General features: G+C 39.0%; 1 protein-coding gene across 1 annotated transcript; it reads left to right on the top strand.

The window, feature by feature from the left end:
- Positions 1–1473: 1473 nt before the first annotated feature.
- cers1 (ceramide synthase 1) lies at positions 1474–21771 on the top strand. Its single transcript, XM_073844355.1, has 7 exons — positions 1474–2500; positions 12145–12304; positions 12811–12991; positions 13154–13315; positions 14097–14244; positions 19388–19512; positions 20059–21771. The coding sequence occupies exons 1-7, from the start codon at positions 2240–2242 to the stop codon at positions 20099–20101; spliced, it is 1080 nt and encodes a 359-aa protein (XP_073700456.1). The 5' UTR covers positions 1474–2239; the 3' UTR covers positions 20102–21771.
- Positions 21772–23949: the final 2178 nt, after the last annotated feature.

Genomic DNA, 23949 nt, shown 5'->3' with positions numbered 1-23949 from the left:
TACATTCAAGGATGGGTATTTCACAGGGCACACAATTCCCATTTGAATGTCATGTTGAACCATTTTGGTTTGTCATCAAATAATAAATGACTAAAATAGCCAAATACAATAATAAGACTAAACTAAGCCTCCAGCGATATAGTCTTAACATCTTCATTAGATTATTGGTAATTTAACTAGAGGGCCTATAATGTTTTAAACAATCTATACTAATGTGATATATTCATAATGACATTAGTATAGATTATTATTTGTGGCCCTGGACCACAAAACCCATCACAAGGGTCCTTTTTGGCAGTCCAGAGGGTCAATAAGGGTGAGTTTTGAATAAATAAGCTTTCCATTGATATATGGTTTGTTAGGATAGGACAATATTTGGCTGAGATACAACTATTTGAAAATCTCGAATCTGTGGGCGCAACAACAACAACAACAACAACAACAACAAAAAAAGTAAATATTGAGAAAATTGCCTTTAAATTGCCCAACTGAAGTTCTTAGCAATGCACATTACCAAACAAAAATTAAGTTTGAATATATATATACAGTGTGATTTTTGTCTTTATTGAACACGATCTTAAAATCCAAATGATTTTTGGCATTTATAAAAGAAAAATCCATCATTTTGAATACAACGTATTTTTGGCTATTGCTACAAATAGTGCTACTTACAAGGTTTTGTGGTCATATATTCATTACAGAAAGTGAATTTTACAAGTAACATCAAGCAGATGTCCTGTTAGTCATCATGAAGTTTACTTGAATTAACGTCAGTTCTGAAACCTAGCCTCTTGATAATAAACAAAGCCTCTGAATTTCCTTCCCCTTTCGGAGACACATATTAATAGATGCTCTGGTCTACCTGATAATTATGCTACTGTCGCTTTAAACCAGTCCCCGTTCTTGTGTGTGTGCGTGTGTGCATGCATGCGCGCGCGTGTAATCTGTCTGAAGATAACGGGCCGCCGCTTGAGTTATTAAGTCCGAGTCATTTTAGCGATTCGGTTTGTTCGAACGGTTCGTTCGAACAGTATTACGTTGTCTATAAAGATATATTAAGTTAAATTAAACTTTTATCAACGTAATTGATTAGTTTATATAAACTAGCCTAATATCTTTGTTTTTTTAGCCTATACTTAGTTGCGATGCCCAGTTTGTTGCTTTGAGATGCTGACGGTATTTCCAAATGCCACCATTTTAATCGCCATGCGCGATTAAACTATTGTAACCTAATATATTGCGATACTTAATCTTTTTTATTTTTTTCTGGCAGAAATCGTACATTTTCTACACCCAAACATACCTCTTGCGACGGCTACAGAAGTGATTCATCAAGTGATTCGCTTTGCGAATCGACTCCTCCGAGTCGTTCAAAAGAACCGTCCAACATGATCACAGGGACATCGTCTGCTTTTTTGTTCACTAAGCTCAACTTCTTCACAGCGCGGCGCGTCTGCCGTTTCTCACGGGAGGCTATAGGTTGATTGTAGACACATTTTCATAGACATCTGTGTTTTTTTTTGTTTTTTGTCTTTCTGCGTCTGTGAATATATCACATATCGCTGCGCGATTTTCTGCGCAGGTTCATTTGAGTCTAGAATTCATCTGGCGATTTTTATTTTTTAACCTGTTTTCTATATTCGACCCACATATGGACATACCGAAGGATAATTTCTGCTTTAAACCTCTCCACATGAGATGAAACCCAGAGGACATGTTATATATACTGAATGACGGAAAGAGGACGCGCTATTTTGGCACATGAATTTTGCGTGTGGACATACATCACATGCGCGGAATGGTTTTATGAACCTTTCATTTCAGGATTGCTCAGAATGCTTCAATTGTAAGCCATCAGCTTGAATTTACAATATAGGAACTCTAATGCAGGCATGCTGATTCATATATTGTGCAATGGATTTTGTCACCATAGCGCTATAGTGAATATTATAGACGGGCCATTTAAGCAGATGATGGTGACACACTAAAGACATTAAACCCCAATGGCTGACATTGGCATATATGCAGTATAGGATATCAAATAATAATATCTCTTTTCTCTTGGAATTAGGGGTTCATGTCGGAATCTGTTTGTTTGGCATAATTTGTTAATTAGCATTGGTCTTAATTTAGAAGACAGGAGAACTTCAGAGACACTAATCAGCTTAAGGTTTACAGCAGCTTTAGCATTGTGCGTCTCCATTGCTCTTATAGCAGCAACTATAGTATTTCTAATATAATGGCCACCAATCACATGGATGATGGTTCCTCCAGCACTGGCATGGAGCTGGAGATCATGCCTAGCTATATGGAGCTCATCACCAGAGCTTATTCAGTCATGTTCAGTGCCTTCAGAGACTGTAAAGACTGTGGACTGGAGCGGTCCAGAAGAACCTTGCTGGATCATGCATACATAACCTGGACGGAGATCTTCATGTTCTTCATGTGCGTGGTCATGTGGACCAAGGTGCGCAAGGGACTGACCGTGTACATCTTTGAGGTAAATATACTGAAGGAGTCACTATCAATGCAAATGCAACAAGTGACAGACTGATATTGATTATTTATATTGCATCACTGGCGCCTCAATGAATATTTGAAGTGGTTTCGAAACATTAGACGTTGCATCACCACTTGTGCATCTAGATGTAGTAAAGTGTGTTTTTTAAGTCAAGTACCACTAGTACTTTTACCCATACTTGGTTGTGCATGAGAATACCACTCATGTAGACTCAAAAGTCTTGTTGTTCATGGACTGCAGGAGTCTTGACACTTGATGCAGAAGTTGACAAGTCGTTATTTCCACTGTGAGTGTAAAACGTGAGTGTAAAACGTGTTTGTGGTGTACTGTAGTCCTCAGAGGGTTTGCTCGCTGTTCGCAGGCCAACGTAATTCATTTGAAACTCTCCACATGAAGTTGCAATGTGCACACAAGCTATTTTTGCATACTTTTTAACTTTGCATTTTACCTTTTAACTACTTTTACATGCAAAGACGGCTATGCAAACAAGTCATATTACTATCAAGTTTCCTAGCCACGAACTTTACCAAATTGCCTCGCTTCTGGGATTATAATATCCCCACATTTTGCATTCGATGCTTATTTTTGGCCTAGCTGGGGTAGCAACTAGTTTCACTTCCTGCCCTGAAACGTGTGGGGCGGAAACATGACATTCAAGTGCGTTTACGACTCTCGCTGGCTCAGCACATGTACTGCAATTAGCGGGATCAATGCCGCCATGATTCACAGGCCCCCTGTGATCATGTTTGCTCTGGGCTGCGGTTTAGTTCCCCTTCTGTAAATTCTTTTCTCTCAGCATGTTGAGAAACCCTGACGGATGGCGCAGGGCAGCTGGCGCGATGTTTATGCGGAAATATGTGACGTGTCAAGACCTTGTCTGGTTTGTAACCCTTGTGTAAGAGACACTGAGGTCTTGGCAAAGAGTTGCAGCACTGTAGTTTGTGATTAAAAACAGGCATGGCTTTGAAACTAAAGAGATAAGCATTGGTCGCTTACAGACCGTTAGTCACTTATCAGTGTGTCAGGCCTGAATAACTTGTGCTTCTTGGCTAATAATATCCCTGTCCGTGAAGCAGGGTGTCCCCTGGCTTCAAAGTCAACATTTAGCCAGATGATCAAACCATTGCTCACAATCAGAGGGAACCAGAAGGAATTCTGGTAAACTTGTGGCAAAAGGCCTCTTTAGGAAATAGTTTACCAAAGTAGAACCTTCTTGGAGTCATAGGTTAGGTTTAAATGAGGAACACATTATTCCACCCCGGAATGATTGAGTCAGCGAGTTAAACCTAAAAACCAAATAACTTTGTAAACGAACTGGATGAACTGATTCACTGAAAAGATCTGACCTAAAATACGTGGAGCCGTTAAAACAGCCAGTAATTTGCGCGGCTCTTGGTAGATTGCGCTGGTCATTATGGAAATGTTTTGGCTGCGTCTGTGTTCTTTAATGTGCGCACTGTCAATAAATCACACGCAGAATTTTCTCATCAGCGCTTTTATGGAAGCGCTAATTTGCCCTGTTTAGTAAATCTGGCTCCAAATCCTTTTAATTCATTTAATGTGTCAAAGATTGCTGGGGAAGATGTTATGGTTTCTAGTGATGAATGATTTGAATATGGGTCTGTTCTTAACTCAAAGCTATGGCACGTCTTCAGAAGACATAATAGAATATAGCTGCAAGCAGTGATTACCAGGGTTAAAGCGTTTTAAAGCCTTTTTTTTGCAAATACAGGCAATTTACCATAGAAATATTATGTTTTGTAACATTTATAACTGTTGTAGCGCCAGCTGTGGTCAGATCTCCTTAAAACTTTGCATGCTTGTGTAGAATCCCCCGTGGCATATGTTTACCAGGTTTCGTGAAGTTTTGAGTTTTCCTTTAGGCTTTATAGGGTTTTGGGTAAATTTGGACAGGCCCCTTTTCTAAATGACCCTGTTATAGCATCCCAAAGGGTCAATTATTATCCTAGAGAGTCCATAAAATTGTACTGCAGTGTTTTTTTCCAGACTGAGCAAAAAACCTAAGACTAGTTTGCTAAAGTGTTTTTTTTTTTACATCTTCTCAATCATTTAAGAAACTATTTGATTGACAGGTTCTAGAGGCAAAGTTGTCTGGAATGAGGAGTTCTATCACATGATACAAATATCACATGTATATGCGAAAAACCGGGCAATACACAATCTTTTACAACCTTGGAAAACGTGATATTGGCTGATTTCTTTCAGATTTCTCACAGACCTTTGGGGCCGTGAGTCAAACCGTGAGTCGGCCTCCATTAACCATGTCTAATAGGTGCTCAAACTTCATCGGCCAATGGCGGCCATGTTTTTTTTGAGATACACAAATGTCCTTATAGACGTATGATAGGACAAATGGTTGCATAGGAATAGTAATTTTTCTTTCTTCTTATAGCACCACTAAGTGGCCAAGCTCAACGATTTTTGTCCTAAACCTCAGATTGAGCTTTTACACAAGTGTTTGGTGGAGATATCTCATTCCGTTAAGGGGTTATAGGCATTTTACTTAAAGAGGCCTCGGCCCTTTTGAACGTTTTGGCATCCCTTTGCGACGGTGAGTTGAAAGTTTGCCTTTTTTATATATATAATTATTGATATTCGTCCTCCAGAGAATCTTTCTGCACTGCTCTAGGACTAATTTGCAAAATACCCCCAAATTTTAATGACATAAAACACTTGAGCCTGCCAGTTTAGGAGTTATGAGTGATTTTGTACTTTTGATCGCTGTAGAGCCCCCTTCAGGCTGCTTTGGGTAAGCTTTGGAGACATTGTCTGAGGTGTGAGTACTACCATCCCCCCAAGTTCCAAGTCTCAGTGACTCTACGGTTTGATCTGCACGATCAGTTTTATATGGCGATCGCTGATCCGTGTCCATTCTAACAATTACAATAAGGTTTCAGCGTCACACGCTTGAACCCATAAACATAGTACACAAGTCACATTGAGCCCTTTTGAAGCTGCTTTTTGGCTGTCTGAACTCTGCAGTTTTAGCCTATTGTACTTTGGCCTCAAGATTATCTTGTATGTCCTGTGAGATAATATCTGCCATAGTCTGCAGATTTTGAAGTGCTTTGTGGACTATGTCCTGCACTCTCGAACACATACGTGCGGTACGTAACATGATCTTTCCGCCTGCTTTTTAGACGAATCTCCATGTTGCCTAATAAACAATTTATGGCATGAGCTCTTAGTTCTAATGAGGCCCATTCATTTTTTAAGTTCCCTTGCACTTTCACGTTCCCAGACTGGATGGATGACTAGCACAAGGCCATCTGGCCAGGACTGTAAACTGTGTATGTGAAAAAAGCAAGGTGTTGACTGCGTGCTGGGTGGCCGAACGCATGCTGTTTTGACCTTTGATGAGACTGGGATGATCACTATTCACTGGACCGGAGGATATTTTCAGTAATCAGTCCACTCAAAGCAAAACACAGAACAATATCATGTTCAAGCAAACAACATCAGCTGTCTGAAGAGCTGCCAAAGGAACATCATGTTGTTCGTACAGACAGAGGTCATCAGCTTTTTAGATAGTAGATGGGTTTGAACGATTTACATTCTTATCACGTGCTGAACAAACATAATTGCGACAGCAGCAGGTCTATTAATCCTTATATTTACTTACGTTAAAAGATTGTCCACATTTTGAAACAATGATAGAAGATTCTTCTAAAGGTTCTTCTAAATGTGCATCCCCATATATCGGCCCTGAAAGACAATTAAAGGACTTGTTAATTTCAGAGAAATTATAAATTGCACATTTCCAGATGCTTGTATTGATGTATTGTGAATATGTTTGGTGCTCAAGAGCGTGAACTGCATGCCATTATCAGTGGGCATCTAAAAACGTCCGCATCCTTCCTTCCTCTTTGCACCACCCTGATACGTCTACTCTGATCTCTTGATCAGATACATCATTTTCACTCAAGATGATGGCGGAAAACAAACTAGTCATTCCAAGAACAATCAAAGCTTAAGGAAATATAACTTAACCCCAACAGGAAGGAAAGTGGAGGGTCTTTTAGGGGTAAATGAGTATGAGATGAGGCTCTGCAGCTCCATCTGGCCCTCTTGAGATACTTTGGTCTCTTTTATTACAACATGTTCCCTCAGAGAATTGGGGAAAGGGTTTTATTGACCGGATCTCTTTACGATCTGAAATGTTTATGTTTTAGCCAAGGGGCAACCTCCCGCTCTCTCTATTGAAACCAACACGGAAGTGTCTTAAAATGCAATTCATCGACTGGCCGCTTGAGGCTGGCTGCAAAAGAGAGTCAGTCCCATTGACTCCCCATGTTAAAATGCCCAACTTTACAGCAGAAAAAAGTATGTTTACAGCCTGGTTCAAAAAATGGTTTTGGTCTATATAGCTAGTTTTGCCCTTCATGTCAACTGTGAGGGGGGTGAATTGTTTTATAACTCATCCGTTTAAGTTATATTAAGCCTTAAAGTTCAGCATAATTAAGGGTGTGGCCACTTGAGTGACAGGGGGATTGCCGCTGCTGTCACCACTGTCGCGCTAGGCGGGCGTGGTTTTGGCAACCAGCTCCACCCACGTCCCGCCTTTTTGCCCATTTTTGATTATCCGGGAGTGACGCGCGGTGACGCGATTCCAAGATGGCGACGGCCGAATCCCGCCCACAACAGGCTTCAAAATAGCGCTTCAGAATCCTACGGGTGACGTCACGGATACTACGTCCATATTTTTTACAGTCTATGGTTTTAGCACTCTCATAATGCAAGAGTCCCTTTTCACCAAAAAATGAAAATTGTCATGATTTACTCACCCTTGTGTGGTTTTCTAACCTGTATGGAACACATTAGTTGAAGAATCTTCATTTGACTTACATACAAGTGGCAACATTTGACAAAAGTGATCCAAACGACAAGTTGCATGAAGATTCAGATACACCTTCAAGGAAAAATATTGGTTAAGAAAGGCATGAAAATGAGTTCAAGGGTTAGTTTACCAGTTCTGTCATTAATTACTCGCCCTCATGTCGTTCCAGACCTGTAAGACCTTTGTTCATCTTTGGAACACAACTTAAAATATTTTTGATGAAATCCAAGTGCTGTCTTACCCTCCATAGACAGGAATGCAACTACCATGTTCAAGGCCCAGAAAAGTAGGAAGACGTAACAATAGTCCAAGGGACATGAGTGGTTCAACTGTAATTTTAGGAAGCTACGAGAATACTTTTTGTGCACAAAGAAAACAAAAATAGCAACTTTATTTAACAATTTCTTGTTGAACCCTGATGCCGTGCACTGGTGGTGCTCTCGTAGTACTGTCTTTAACATGTGTCTATTGTAGACATTATTTTTGTTTTCTCATAGCTTTGTTAAATCATGGTTGAACCACTGATATCACATGGACTATTTTAATAATGTTCTTACTACCTTTCTAGGCCTTGAACATGTCAGTTGCTTTGCTGTCTATGCAGGGTCAGAACACACTCTGATTTCATCAAAAACATCTTAATTTGTGTTTCAAAGATGAAACAAGGTCTTACGGGTTTGGAACGACATAAAGGTGAGTAATTAATTACAGAATTTAGATTTTTGGGTGAACTAACCCTTTAACAATGACAGAATATTTGGCGGACTGTCCTTTTAAGATGCTCTTTTAAAGTAATGCAGATCCTAAGAAAACACCAAGCTGAAGGAAATGTTAAGACAATGAGAAATGGAAAGCTGTTTAGATATGTGGGAGATGGGCTTGTTCTTTTTCATTGTGTTTGTTGTCATTCGGCTTTTGTTTAATCTCTAAGTTGATCTTCTAGCACAATGCAAATCCAAAGAGAACATCGAACCAGTAGGGAAATGACTTTGTGTGATGGAAAGCCGTTTACATATGTGGGAGATGGGTTTGTTCTTTTCCACTGCGTTTGTTGTCATTTGTCTCGTATTTATTTTACGAAAGCACCTGCCATCCTCAAACAGTTGCCATGGCAACTGCATGTTTATCCGATAGGTCAGCTCTTGCACGAGACCCCAAAACAAAACGTGTCTCAGTTGCATTCGGTCACCAGGTTCAGCCCTCGCTTTTGCTTGCTGTTCATGTGCTGGGAGAATGAGAAGTAGTTGGCGGCCTAATATGGGTTGTAACGTGTCTTCCATAACAAGACTGCATTCCCAGAGGAAACTTCTACTGCTCACAGGGTTGTCCTCCAAAGCTTAGGAGACTTTTTGGGGAACTCATTTACGTTCAAGTTTCTTCATCAATTCCTAAGGAGAAATGACAAGAGACTCAAATTAAACACGGTTGACAAACAGGACGGATCTATGAAACTGATGTGGACAGCATAGCTAAAATCCTTAATAAATAAAATGGTTATCGGTAGAAGATCATACTTTTTGATCATACTTCATACCCTTCTACTTCTCAGATTTTTTTTCTTTAACTTCGATTTCTATGGCTTCTGCTTCTACTTTTTCTTCAAATTGTACTTCTTCGACTTTTTCTTCGACTTCTTGTATAGCTTCTGCTTCTTCAGTTTTTTTCTTCGACTTTGACCTTTATTGCTTCTTCAGTTTTTTTCTTCGACTTCTACTTTGACTTCTTCTATGACCTCTGCCTTGTTTTTCTATTTGTTTATTGTTTCTATGACTACTTCTAAGACTTATATGGCTTCTGCTTAGATTTTTTTTTTCTTCGACTGCTATGACTTCCTGCTTCTTCGACTTCAATGGCTTCTGCTTTTTCGCATTTTTCTTCGACTTATAGCTTCCTGCTTCTTTGACATTTTCTTTGACTTCTACTTCTATGACTTCTGCTTCTTCGATTTCTACTTTTTCGACTTCTATGGTTTAGCTGATTTATTTTTCTTCAATATTTGCTTCTATGGTTTCTCCTTTTTCTTCGACTTCTCCTTCCCCTTATTTGGCTTCTGCTTCTTAGATTTATTATATTAAACCTCTTTAATTTTTTTTCTTCGACTTCTATTTCTTCTACTTCCTCAATGGGTTCTGCTTCCTCTACTTTTTCTTCAAATTATTCTTAATTTATTTTTTCTTTGACTTATTTGGCTTCTGCTTCTTTGACTAATAACTTCCTTGACTTCTGTGACTTCTACTTCGACTTTTTTTCCCCCGACTACTACTTCTTTGACTTCTATGGCTTCAGTTCTTCTATTTTTTTCTACTTCTACTTCTTTGACATTTTCTTTGACTTCTACTTCTATGACTTCTGCTTCTTCGATTTCTACTTTTTCGACTTCTATGGTTTAGCTTCTTTTGATTTTTTTTCTTCGACATTTGCTTCTATGGTTTCTCCATTTTCTTCGACTTCTCCTTCCCCTTCTTTGGCTTCTGCTTCTTAGATTTATTATATTCAACCTCTTTAATTTTTTGTCTTCGACTTCTATTTCTTCTACTTCCTCAATGGGTTCTGCTTCCTCTTCTTTTTCTTCAAATTATTCTTAATTTATTTTTTCTTTGACTTATTTGGCTTCTGCTTCTTTGACTAATAACTTCCTTGACTTCTACTTCGACTTTTTTTTCCGACTACTACTTCTTCGACTTCTATGGTTTCTGTTCTATTTTTTTCTACTTCTACTTCTTTGACTTTTTCTTTGACTTCTATGGCTTCTGCTTCTATTTTTTTTCTACTTCTACTTCTTTGACTTTTTCTTTGACTTCTATGGCTTCTGCTTCTATTTTTTTCTACTTCTACTTTTTCTTTGACTTCTCAAGTCAACTTTGTCAATTCTGCCACATGTACAGGACATACAGAGAATTAAAATTGCGTTATTCTCAGACCCATGGTGCATACAACTAACATTAAATACAAAAAGTAACATTAAATACAAAAGTTGGAATAAAAAAAATACGAATAGATACATTTTAATATATAATATATAAAATATTGGTAACACTTTACAATAAGGTTCATTAGTTAAACATTAGTTAATGTATTAACTAACATGAACTAACCATGAGCAATACATTAGTTACTGTATTTACTAATCTTCATTAACGTTAGTTAACGGAAATACAGTTGTTCATTGTTTGTTCATGTTAGTTCACGCTGCATTAACTAATGTTAACACGATTTTAATAATGTATTAGTAAATGTTGAAATTAACATTAACAAAGATTAATAAATGCTGTATAAGTGCAGTTCATTATTAGTTCATGTTAACTAATGTGGTTAACTAATGTTAACTAATGAACCTTATTGTAAAGTGTTACCAAAATATTATATGATATAATATAATATTCTTCTATGGCTTCTGCTTCTTCTATTTTTTTCTACTACTACTTTTTCTTCTTTGAATTTTTTTTTTTCTAATATTCCTTTTTAACTTCTATGGCTTCTGCTTTTTTTATACTCTTACCCTGAACCAGCAATAGCACTGGCTCTGAATTAGCACCTGGTTCATGCTGGTAGAAAAGAGGTAACTGAGACATTTCTCACATCTTTTGAGCATTTTACCAGAAAAAAAAAAGATCAATCTGAGAAGCATCTTTATTGAACTTCTAGTACAAGCAACTAGAATATTAAAGATCTCATTTGTGGTTGTCTTTTGGGACCAGCCTAAACTCATCTTTGAATCATTTGTGGCCATGAGACCGCAGAGTTATGTCAGGCTGCTCAGCTGAGAAAGGATGTGTGTTGTCTATCACAACCGTGAGCTGCAGTCATCAGCCACCAGCATCAGCAGCAGTCAGCCTGAACCTCGAGGCCTCGACTCGAAGCAGCGATAGACGAACGGGGGTGGGGCATTTCGGTGACAGCTGGCCTCTATAAATAACCCCAGCGGGTGGAGGCGGAGAGCAGAATCCTGCAGTGTGAGCCACATTTCCTCATGGCCAATCAGAGGCAAACGTGATACCTACGTCCACAAGAGTGGGGACACAGTGTCAATGTATATGGCTCATTTCAAAGGCTTACTTTCTCTGATTGTCTTGAGCGCAAGGTAGAGTGCAGATCGGGTAACGGTGGCGATCATGAATAGATAAATGATTAAGACAAGCTTTTAATCGCATCTTCGGTTACGGTGACATTCGGCTTTTGTCACCGTCACATGCAGGATAGTCTGTCGCAGGAGAGATAAGGTGAAGGCGTGTCAGTACACAGATGAACATATGCACAAAGCACCCAAGTTTAGCAAAGATGAGGTACTACTTTAGCTTGAGGCTTTTACCGTCAGTGGGCCATGTTAGTCATCCGATGCTGTGAGTCATCCAATGTCATGAGCTAATCAGAGTGGCATTTTTATAGCTCAACCTACTCTAGGAAATCACAAAGTTGTTTTACTATTTCTTGTTTTGTTTAGTGTGAATTTGTGGAAATGCTTAGGAGTTTTTCAAACATTTGGATGACATCCCACCAACATTGAGGCACCTGGGGAGATATACACAATCGATGTTAACATTCACTTTCAAGCAAATTAAATGCATAAATGAGTCAGTTACTATGTAATAAGTATGTATACAGCATGGCAAATTAACTTTTCTGTTGGTAATTTTACCTGGTAGCATTGTGTAGCATGATTTATCCTCTGCAGTTTGGTTGCTAGATGTCGTCTTTGTTGACGATTGAGCACCTGCTATGCAAATGCTAGCACTGTAATTTCATTCCTCTCTCTTGTCTTTCACAGCCTTTTGCACAATGGTGTTGTATCCTACCAAAAGATGTCTCAAAGATGCCGGAGAGTGCGTGGAAGCTGGTCTTCTACACAATGTCGTGGTCATACAGCACCTACCTTTTGTTTTTCACTAGCTATTCCTTCTTTCAAAACCCTCCATCTGTATTTTACGGTAAGCTTCATACTTAACACGTGGCCTGTTTATGTATGTAATAATTTTATAAACCCTGACAGGCCTGAATAATTTCAGTTGTTTAGTACACATATTGCTTTATCTGCTATTATCTGCTATCCTTATCCACACAATGAAGCCCTATTTTTGCTGGTCACTGATCACAATATACGCTCCTATTGGTTGTTGCTGTATCATCTCATTGCTAATTTGCATAAAGAATATCACAACGCCCAAGATTGTTGTTGTTGCCGGAAGCCACCACCTGTCATTGAAAAGGAAGGGCATTTTGTGGTTGCAATTCACTGATGGTGTGACTGCCCCTTGAGAGCAACATACGAACAACTCAATCTTTACTATATCAGTATCAACTATCTGTTTTATGAGGCCAGCGTTCGACTTTTTCAAAGTCAAGGTCATTGCAATCTAGTGTTGTTCTTTTTATGGTTGTGGAGTTCACGCAGAGAACTCGATGTCACTTGTTTGTTCTCTCTTTCTTGGGTTAGACTGGAAGAGCGGGATGTCGGTTCCCATTGATATCACAATAGCTTACCTTATCCAGGGCAGCTTTTATGGCCATTCCATATATGCCACCATCTACATGGACGCCTGGAGGAAGGACTCGCTTGTCATGGTGGTGCATCACTTCATCACTCTGGCCCTGATCACATTCTCCTATGCCTTCAGGTCAGGCAAATTTACTGGCTTAGTTAAAGCAGATGCTACAGCCTGTCGAAATGGATATTGAAGTTCTAGTTTGCATAGTTACAACAGTAAGAACTTATGAAATGTACAAATAATCAACTCAAATTATATGCCACTAAGAAGAGTTTGTATTATTGTCCTCAGATACCACAACATTGGCATTCTCGTCCTCTTTCTTCACGACATCAATGACATACAGTTGGAGTTCACCAAGCTCAACGTTTACTTCAAGACCCGGGGAGGGAAGGAGTACCTCATCAATGATGTCCTGTCCAACATGGGAGCCGTTAGCTTTAGCATCACATGGTGAGGTTTGCCGGTTGTTCAAGAAACCAGCTTTCTTACTGATGCACAACGTTAAAACTTGGCTAAACAAGCCTAAAAGAGATTTGCATAAGGAGGCACACATCCTTTGTTGGTCCTGGAACAACATTTCCATCAACTGATCACTGCCTTAAAGTTAAGGACTGGTTTGCTCAATCCTCCACATGTAGCAGGCAAAACTTTTAGTACTTTCTGGACCTCTAGGGCAGGGGTGCCCAAACATGGTCCGAGTTTAGCTCCAACTTACCTCAACACACCTGCTGGGAAGTTTCTAAAATGCCTAGTAAGAGCTTGATTAGCTGGTTTAGGTGTGTCTAATTGGGGTTGGAGTTAAACTCTGTAGGACACCGGCCCTCCAGGACAGAGTTTGGGCACCCCTGCTTTAGAATAAGGTAGATCTGTAGAAGCAGGATTGGGTAGGGTTAGGAAAGGTTGATGGGAATGCTATGCAACAACAACAGATGTCCATTAAGCAACAGGCCCTTCTTGGTTTAATAATCTATGTAAAAATCTATAGCAGAGATGGGCCACTTTAACAGTCAAAGTTCACTTTCCTGCAGAGTTTGGGACACACTAGAAATTTGTCAAATCTTGACTGATTTTAAAACTGTAGAAGACCACAGGCATTTTTAATCTTCTTTTGCACACACTAGAGCAGGGTTGCCCAAACTCTGTCCTGGGCGGGCATTAGCTTTTTGCCCGTGGCCAGAGAATGTCGAGTTGCTTTTACATGTGAGCAAGCTTGTTCTTGTTATTTGTGCAGGTTTTGGTTCCGTTTGTACTGGTTCCCCCTCAAAGTGCTGTGGGCCTCCTGTGTCACCAGCATCCAGTCGGTTCCCGACATCCCTTTCTACTTCTTCTTCAACACGCTCCTCTTTGCCCTGCTCCTCATGAACATCTACTGGTTCCTGGTAAGAATGGGTAGTTTTAAGAACACAACGGCAGTGTAATGTAGCTCAGGTTTTGTAACCTGAAGTTTGCTGGTTTGGGCCTTGCAATGTATCCACCGTGAGCTATCATTAAGTCAATTAGGCCCCAGGTTGCACTAGTGCAGTGTTTCCCAATCCTGATTCTGGAGCACAACCAAACAGTGCATATTTTGGATGTCTTCTAATAAAACACACCTGATTTGACTGATCCACTCTTTAGTAGGGGTGCAACGGTTCTCGGTAAAAACCGGAACCGTCCCGTTCTCCTCCTACGGTTCGGTACGTACCAGGACCACGGTTCAACTTGAAACTGACAACACATCTGTAATATGTTTTAAATAACAACAAGTAAAACAAACAGGGTTCAGCTAATGCATGTTTCTGTTGATGGATGCGCATTCTGACTTATCAATACTTACAACAGCGATTAAATAAAAAACGTGGACAAACCATTCTTGTTCAATGCGAGTGCCGCATGCTGTAATATGAGCAGTCATTATTCCGTCGTGTCCCGGGTGCTGATAGCGCTCGTGTGCAGGTGAGACCTGAACAGGACACATTGCTATCTGGATTTGAACTAAACTCATTTAAGCTTTGCCAGTTTCAACATTTAAGAGCCATAAGACGCAAATCCGCGTAGTGAGAAGTGAGAAGATCTGTGTGTGCGCTCATCCGAAGAGTGCAAACCCGCGCCTCAGAACGCGCGCAAATATTTCTCCCGCAGAAATATGTTATTTCGTCCTGCTCCCGCCCACGACGTTTATGTTTTGCCCCACTCCCGCCCGCAAAAACCTGCATAAAAGTAACCTATACCCCCGCGGGAAAACAGGTCTCTACTTCATCTCTTGGCTGCACGAAACAAACCCTCGATCGCGCTAATGTAAAGGTATGATCAGAGTAATAGTAACGAACTCACGCGTAATGTATGACACTCTTGTATATCGCAGTCTAGGCACGCATACGTCCGCTATTGATTCACAAACTATTCACGCTTTCGGGGGTCTGATCCATAGTATTTTTGCATGAAATATTTTCATAGTTGTCAAAATGAATGTCCTGTGAGTGTTTTATAATGAATGCTCACCCATAGAGGTGGATCTTGTAAGGGTCAGTGGTGTTTATGCATATATGAGCACCAGCATCAACAGATTTAGAATGTATTTGCTGTATTTTTCATTCGTGTGTTTATTTTACAATGGATACAAACAGAAGATATTCCGTCAGTCCAGTTCACAAGGACAGGTTTAGTGAGTGGTCTTTTGGCATCTCCCTGTTGTTCTGTTTGGCAGGTTCACTTACTTAAAAAACACTCTGAAGTTGTAAAGAATCTCTGAATTAAAGAATTCAGGAGATTTAAATCTTTATACATGTTAAAAAGTTCAAAATTCAAAAGTATAGTTTTAATTTAAAGTTTGTTTGTTTGAGGTTTTTTTTTTATAACATGCATTAGAAGAATAAAAAGGCAAAACAAATGTTTTGGTTAATAAAAAAGGTTAAAAATAAACACCTTTAGAGGAAATGTCAGGCATAGAAGGAGGTGGGCCCGGAACAGTTTCAGTACCTAAAAACTAATGTTAGACCTACCAAAAAAACCCCCCGAAAAATCTGTTTATTTTATTGTATCTCTATTGTATTTATTTGTGCTGTTGCTTCTAGTTAGATAGATTATTCGTATTTCTTCACTTTTAAAATTTTTTCCCTAAACATAGCACATGTACCGAAATGTACCGAAACCGTGACTCTAAAACCGTGATACAAACCGTGAGTAAGTTGAACCGTTGCACCCCTACTCATTAGTGTGGTGGCCAAGGGAGATGATTAGCTGGTGACCTGAATCAGGTATGTTTGATTAAGGAGAGCAAAATGTACTGGAACGTGGTTGGGAATCACTGTTCTAGAGCACCTGTGCCAGAAATCAGTAGTATCAGGTCATGTTAGCTAGATAACTAGCTGATACTTTATCTAAAAAGTCTTGCAGTGCACTTACAACACGAACAGTGCACACTTCTCTTACTTTAACTGTAGCTTGAATTTTAACCTACAAATTACTGATAACTATCTAGAAGTTCAACCATTTACATACCACAGGGATGGGCAACTTTGGTCCTGCAGGGCCAGTGTAATGCAGAGTTTAGCGCCAACCCTGATCAAACACACCTGCCTGTAGCTTTCTAGTGACCCGGAAGACACTGCTTAGCTTGTTCAGGTGTATTTGATTTGGGTTGGAGCCAAAGTTACGCATCCCTCACATACCCCAGGGGTGTCAAATCTTGCTCCTGGAGGGCCACTGTCCAGCAGAGTTTAACTCTATCACCAATTAAATACACCTGATTGATTAAGGAGACCTGCAAAATGTCCAGGAACATAGTTTGGAAATCATGCTCTAGAGGGCCTGTGCCAGAAATCAGTAATATCAGGTCATGTTAGCTAGATATCTAGCTGATACTTTATCTAGTCTTGCAGCACACTTACAACATGAACAGTGCACGCTACTATTACTTTAAAGGTTGTATCAGCGATTTCTAGCCTAAAACATAAAGTGTCAATTTCAGCTGACCTTTCTTCACGATCCGCTCGCTGCCTGCCCCATAAATTGTCTGTGAAAAAAACGCGTCTCTCTGGTCAGCCTAGGGTCCGAGATATGCCAAAAAAACAATCGGCACTACCAACCTTTCCACAGATAAACAAACAGTGTTCCAACCAATCAGCGTCAGGGGTTTGGTGTTGTGGACTTTCCTACTGGTGCTGGGATGTGAGGGAGGCGGAGCGAAAGTCCACAACACCAAACCCCTGACACTGATTGGTTGGAACACTGTTTGTTTATCTGTGGAAAGGTTGGTAGCTTGAATTTTGACTTTTGATAACTGACTTTGAACTTTAGCCAACTACACACCACAGGGATGGACAACTTCGGTCCTGGAGGGCCACTGTCACTAGCTCTAACGCTAATTAAACACGCCTGCCTGTAGCTTTCTAGTGACCTGGAAAACACTGATTAGCTTGTTTAGATGTTTATGATTAGGGTTGGAGCTAAACTCTGCGGGACTGAAGTTGGCCATCCGTGAGATACCTTCGTTTACCCCAGGGGTGTCCTATCCTGCTCCTGGAGGGCCGTTGTCCTGTAGAGTTTAGCTCCAACCCCAAATAAATACACCTGAACCAGCTAATCAAGGTCTTACTAGGCATACTAGAAACATCAGGCAGTTGTGTTGAGGCAGGTTGGAGCTCCAGGACCAAAGTTGCCCATTCCTGACATATCACCATTTACCCCAGGGGTGTCCAACCCTGCTCCTGAAGGGCCACTGTCCTGCAGAGTTTAGGCTCCAACCTCAATCAAACACACCTGAACCAGCTAATCAAGGCCTAGCCGGAGGCAAGCCGTCAAGCTGGAGCTAAACTCTGCAGGATAGTGATCCTCCAGGACCGAAGTTGTCCATCCCTGACATTTGACCATTTATCCGAGGGGTGTCCAATGCTCCTCCTGGAGGGCCACTATCCCACAGAGCTTAACACCAACCCCAATTAAACACACCTGAACCAGCGAATCAAGGCATACTAAAAAAAATTCAGACAGGTGTGTTGAGGCAAGTTGGAGCTAAACTCTGCAGGACAGTGATCCTCCAGGACCGAAGTTGTCCATCCCTGACATTCGACCATTTATCCGAGGGGTGTCCAATCCTCCTCCTGGAGGGCCACTATCCCACAGAGCTTAACACCAACCCCAATTAAACACACCTGAACCAGCGAATCAAGGCATACTAAAAAAAAATTCAGACAGGTGTGTTGAGGCAAGTTGGAGCTAAACTCTGCAGGACAGTGATCCTCCAGGACCGAAGTTGTCCATCCCTGATATTTGACCATTTATCCGAGGGGTGTCCAATGCTCCTCCTGGAGGGCCACTATCCCACAGAGCTTAACACCAACCCCAATTAAACACACCTGAACCAGCGAATCAAGGCATACTAAAAAAAATTCAGACAGGTGTGTTGAGGCAAGTTGGAGCTAAACTCTGCAGGACAGTGATCCTCCAGGACCGAAGTTGTCCATCCCTGACATTTGACCATTTATCCGAGGGGTGTCCAATGCTCCTCCTGGAGGGCCACTATCCCACAGAGCTTAACACCAACCCCAATTAAACACACCTGAACCAGCGAATCAAGGCATACTAAAAAAAATTCAGACAGGTGTGTTGAGGCAAGTTGGAGTTAAACTCTGCAGGACAGTGGCCCTCCAGGACCGAAGTTGTCCATCCCTGACATTTGACCATTTATCCGAGGGGTGTCCAATGCTCCTCCTGGAGGGCCACTATCCCACAGAGCTTAACACCAACCCCAATTAAACACACCTGAACCAGCGAATCAAGGCATACTAAAAAAAATTCAGACAGGTGTGTTGAGGCAAGTTGGAGCTAAACTCTGCAGGACAGTGATCCTCCAGGACCGAAGTTGTCCATCCCTGACATTTGACCATTTATCCGAGGGGTGTCCAATGCTCCTCCTGGAGGGCCACTATCCCACAGAGCTTAACACCAACCCCAATTAAACACACCTGAACCAGCGAATCAAGGCATACTAAAAAAAAATTCAGACAGGTGTGTTGAGGCAAGTTGGAGCTAAACTCTGCAGGACAGTGATCCTCCAGGACCGAAGTTGTCCATCCCTGACATTTGACCATTTATCCGAGGGGTGTCCAATGCTCCTCCTGGAGGGCCACTATCCCACAGAGCTTAACACCAACCCCAATTAAACACACCTGAACCAGCGAATCAAGGCATACTAAAAAAAAATTCAGACAGGTGTGTTGAGGCAAGTTGGAGCTAAACTCTGCAGGACAGTGATCCTCCAGGACCGAAGTTGTCCATCCCTGACATTTGACCATTTATCCGAGGGGTGTCCAATGCTCCTCCTGGAGGGCCACTATCCCACAGAGCTTAACACCAACCCCAATTAAACACACCTGAACCAGCGAATCAAGGCATACTAAAAAAATTTCAGACAGGTGTGTTGAGGCAAGTTGGAGCTAAACTCTGCAGGACAGTGGCCCTCCAGGACCAAATTTCAGTTCTCACATGTTTAGCTTTGAAAAGTCTCTGTAAATGTCAAACATTTTTTGTTCCTTTTTACAGTTCATAGTACTATTCGTGGTGAAGGTCTTGACAGGCCAAATGAAAGAGGTAAATGACGTCCGGGAGTATGAGGATGAGGACCAAAAGGAGAAAAAAGACACTACTGATCAGATGTCTACTGAAGGGTAAGCAAAGAAATGCAGCAGTCGGTGGTTAGTGCAAGTTCACAGCATGTGCACGTAACAAAGAGGAAGTCGTGTGGTCAACTAGCAGCTCAGGCAGAACAGAGACCTGTAGAATCAACTACCTTAAGTGATTTCTTGTGAACCAAAAAGTTTTCGCCTGTTCCCTGCAATGTCCAGTCATTCTAACATGACCAGAAGGAAGCATAATTATCAATTTCTTTACTAAAATGTAACACTAAGACCAAAACATTAGACACTTGATTTCAGCTCAGTCTGAGCCCCATTAGCTCTAGATATTTTAACCACACAGTAAGAGCGCATCGTGCCACACACGACAGCAGTAGCTTAAGGTTTCACTGAGTGTGATGGTGCGTTTCGACCTGATCCGTGCAATGTGGAGACTGGATGAAAGTGCCGTCTCATGTATTTGTGACTCTTATCTCTCGGACCTTAAAGTGAAAAGATATCTAACCATGGCACATGCATCCTGCGATCACCTCCTTCAAGCCTGACAGTGTGCTTTTCACTTCTATTCCTTCCTCTTAGGAAACACGTGCAGAACGGGATCAACAAGAAGAAACATCTATAATGTCTAGGTGCTGCCACCTGCAGGCACTTGATGATGACTGCAAGGTACTTCTATGACCTAGTTTGATTCTAACCTCAGAACGCCAAGGTGCTTGGACAGTCATATGAAGAAACAATATCGACCATCATCTGCGTTTTAGCCCTATTGTTTTTTATTATAATTGTAATCATAGCACTGTGAATGTTATTTGTTTTCTGTCTTGTGTATTGCTTAATTTTTTATTTTAATGAGTGACCACTCATTAATTGTTAATCAGGAACTTCCGGCGGGAGTGACTATGATATCTCTGCCTGTGAGAAACAAATCCATGCATTTTGGACAACAGCGGAAACCGTGATAACCAGGTTTTGCGGTCGTCATCCGGGACCGCAGTTAGTTTTAGATTTAGACCTCTGTTTTTGTTCTTCTAATGTATTTATTTTACATTCCAGGAGTGATTGAATTAAAAAAGGGTTCATGCATAACTTGTGGTAGTGAGTACTAGTGGAGTGGCTCTCAAATGGTCAAAGGTCTGATCTGAAAAACAGGAAAAGGAAATGTTAGAAGTGTACAATTTCAATGCGAATGGTAAAATTCAATTAACTATATATAGCTAGGGCAAATTCTTACCTTATCTTTCGTTGTTGGCATTAAAGGGCTGGTTGTGCGTCCAATCACACTTTGCCAAAGATTTGCGTTCGTTATCAATAGCTAGTTAAATCTCCCGAACACCAAGAAAAAACTATATACAATCAGCATCCTGAAGCAAAACCAGTTGAGAAGCACTCTACTAGTACATCAGCTGGCTTGTTCACTACTAGTATGTTAAAGTTGTCTACTAACTTGCACCTTATGCAGGGTTACAACCACAAATCAAAACCCATTTGTACAGTATTACCGTGTTTGAATGTTCAAAATACTGCTTGCATTCCTCCCGTGGATTTCCCCCCCCCCGCGCTAGCAACCTAAGCTAGCTTCTGATTGGTTAAAAACCTTTCAATCAGACGCTATATCGTGTTTATTTCACATAAATGTGGATCGAGAATTTATAATAGCAACAATAGTTCGTGGATGCTTATTCAGTCCGAGATTTTTCGCTACCTACTCGAAGTATTTATGCAGATGTATTCAGGAACGCATGATATTTGAGAATATGCCGTGTATGAGAAAATCTTGCGACAAAAGACTTATCTGTCGTGACGTATTGATCACTCCAAAACTATAGCAATACTTGAATAGTTGATTTGCCTACTGTATCAAAAGCTTTGCGCACAAATGCTGATGCGGTCTGTAAGTCGCTGTGGTCACGTCTTCCATTCGTGATGCTAGCTTGAGCTATGAGTTAGCGGTTTATGATTTTTGTGTGGTATATACGCAGTTCTACGACAGCGTTTCAGTGTCACGTTAACATAAATCTAAGATTACGAAACTAAAGTCGTAATATTTTGAAAATAAAGTTGAAATGTTACGAGAATAAAGTCGAAATTAGGAAAATAAAGCGAAAATATTCAGAGAATAAAGTCAAAATATTCAGAGAAAATAGTTGAAATATTCTTGAGAATAGTCAAAATATTCAGAGAATAAAGTCAAAATATTCCAAGAAAATAGTCGAAATATTCAGAGAATAAAGTCAAAATATTCCAAGAAAATAGTTGAAATATTCTTGAGAATAGTCAAAATATTCAGAGAATAAAGTCAAAATATTCCAAGAAAATAGTCGAAATATTCAGAGAATAGTCAAAATATTCCAAGAAAATAGTCGAAATATTCAGAGAATAAAGTCAAAATATTCCAAGAAAATAGTCGAAATATTCAGAGAATAAAGTCAAAATATTCCAAGAAAATAGTTGAAATATTCTTGAGAATAGTCAAAATATTCAGAGAATAAAGTCAAAATATTCCAAGAAAATAGTCGAAATATTCAGAGAATAGTCAAAATATTCCAAGAAAATAGTTGAAATATTCAGAGAATAAAGTCAAAATATTCCAAGAAAATAGTCAAAATATTCAGAGAATAAAGTCAAAATATTCCAAGAAAATAGTCGAAATATTCAGAGAATAGTCAAAATATTCCAAGAAAATAGTCGAAATATTCAGAGAATAGTCAAAATATTCCAAGAAAATAGTTGAAATATTCTTGAGAATAAAGTCAAAATATTCCAAGAAAATAGTTGAAATATTCAGAGAATAAAGTCAAAATATTCCAAGAAAATAGTCAAAATATTCGGAGAATAAAGTCAAAATATTCCAAGAAAATAGTTGAAATATTCTTGAGAATAGTCAAAATATTCAGAGAATAAAGTCAAAATATTCCAAGAAAATAGTTGAAATATTCAGAGAATAAAGTCAAAATATTCCAAGAAAATAGTTGAAATATTCAGAGAATAAAGTCAAAATATTCCAAGAAAATAGTCAAAATATTCAGAGAATAAAGTCAAAATATTCCAAGAAAATAGTCAAAATATTCGGAGAATAAAGTCAAAATATTCCAAGAAAATAGTTGAAATATTCTTGAGAATAGTCAAAATATTCAGAGAATAAAGTCAAAATATTCCAAGAAAATAGTTGAAATATTCAGAGAATAAAGTCAAAATATTCCAAGAAAATAGTTGAAATATTCAGAGAATAAAGTCAAAATATTCCAAGAAAATAGTTGAAATATTCAGAGAATAAAGTCAAAGTATTCCAAGAAAATAGTTGAAATATTCTTGAGAATAGTCAAAATATTCAGAGAATAAAGTCTCGCAATTGCTACGACTTAATTCTCAAAACATTTCGACTTTATTGTCGTAATTTCAACTTTTCTAAACATTTCGACTTTATTCTCGAAACATTGACATATTCTTATAGTCTTTCGACTTTATTCACAAAATATTTTGACTTAAAAAAATTATCACATAATTGCTACGAATTAATTCTCTTAATTTCGACTTCATTCTCATTGTATTTCAACTTTATTCTCAAAATATTTTTACATTATTCTTGAAATATTTCAACTAAAAAAAAAAATCACATAATTGCTACAAATTAATTCTCATAATTTGGACTTTATTCTCAAAATATTTAGACTTAATCATATAATTGCTACAAATTAATTCTCATAGTATTTCGAGTTTATTCATGAAATATTTTGAATTTATTCTTGAAATATTTCAACTTAAAATCACACAATTGCTACGAATAAATTCTCATAATTTCGACTTCAACCTCGAAACATTTCGACTTTATTCTCAGTTTTTCAACTTTATTCTCAAAATATTCTGACTTTATTCTTGAAATATTTCGACTTAAAAAAAAAATCACAATTGCTACAAATTAATTCTTACAATTTCGACTTCACCCTCGTAACATTTTGACTTAATTATCATAGCATTTCGGCTTTATTCTTGAAATAGTGACTTTGTCCTTTAAATATTTTGACTAAAAAAAAAATAGATAAAAAAAAAAAAAAAAATCACATAATTGCTACGAATTGATTGTCATAATTTTGACTCCATTCTCAAAACATTTCGACTTTATTTTCAAAATATTTTGACTTACAAATCACAATTGCTACAAATTAATTCTCATAATTTTGACTTCATTCTTGAAACATTTTGACTTTATTCTTAAAACATTTCCACCTTTTTCTCTAAAAATTTCAACTTTATTCTGATCATTTCAACTTCTCAAAACATTTCGACTTTATTCTCGAAATATTTCAATTTAAAATCAAATAATTGCTACAAATTAATTCTCATAATTTCGACTTTATTCTCGAAACATTTCGACTTTATTCTCAAAACATTGACATATTCTTATAGTCTTTCGACTTTATTCACAAAATATTTTGACTTTATTCTTGAAATATTTCGACTTAAAAAAATTAT

This window comes from Garra rufa, chromosome 7 (genome assembly GCF_049309525.1).
Source record: "Garra rufa chromosome 7, GarRuf1.0, whole genome shotgun sequence".
In the NCBI taxonomy this organism is placed as follows: domain Eukaryota; kingdom Metazoa; phylum Chordata; class Actinopteri; order Cypriniformes; family Cyprinidae; genus Garra; species Garra rufa.
This window is presented reverse-complemented; position numbering and strand designations above follow the sequence as displayed.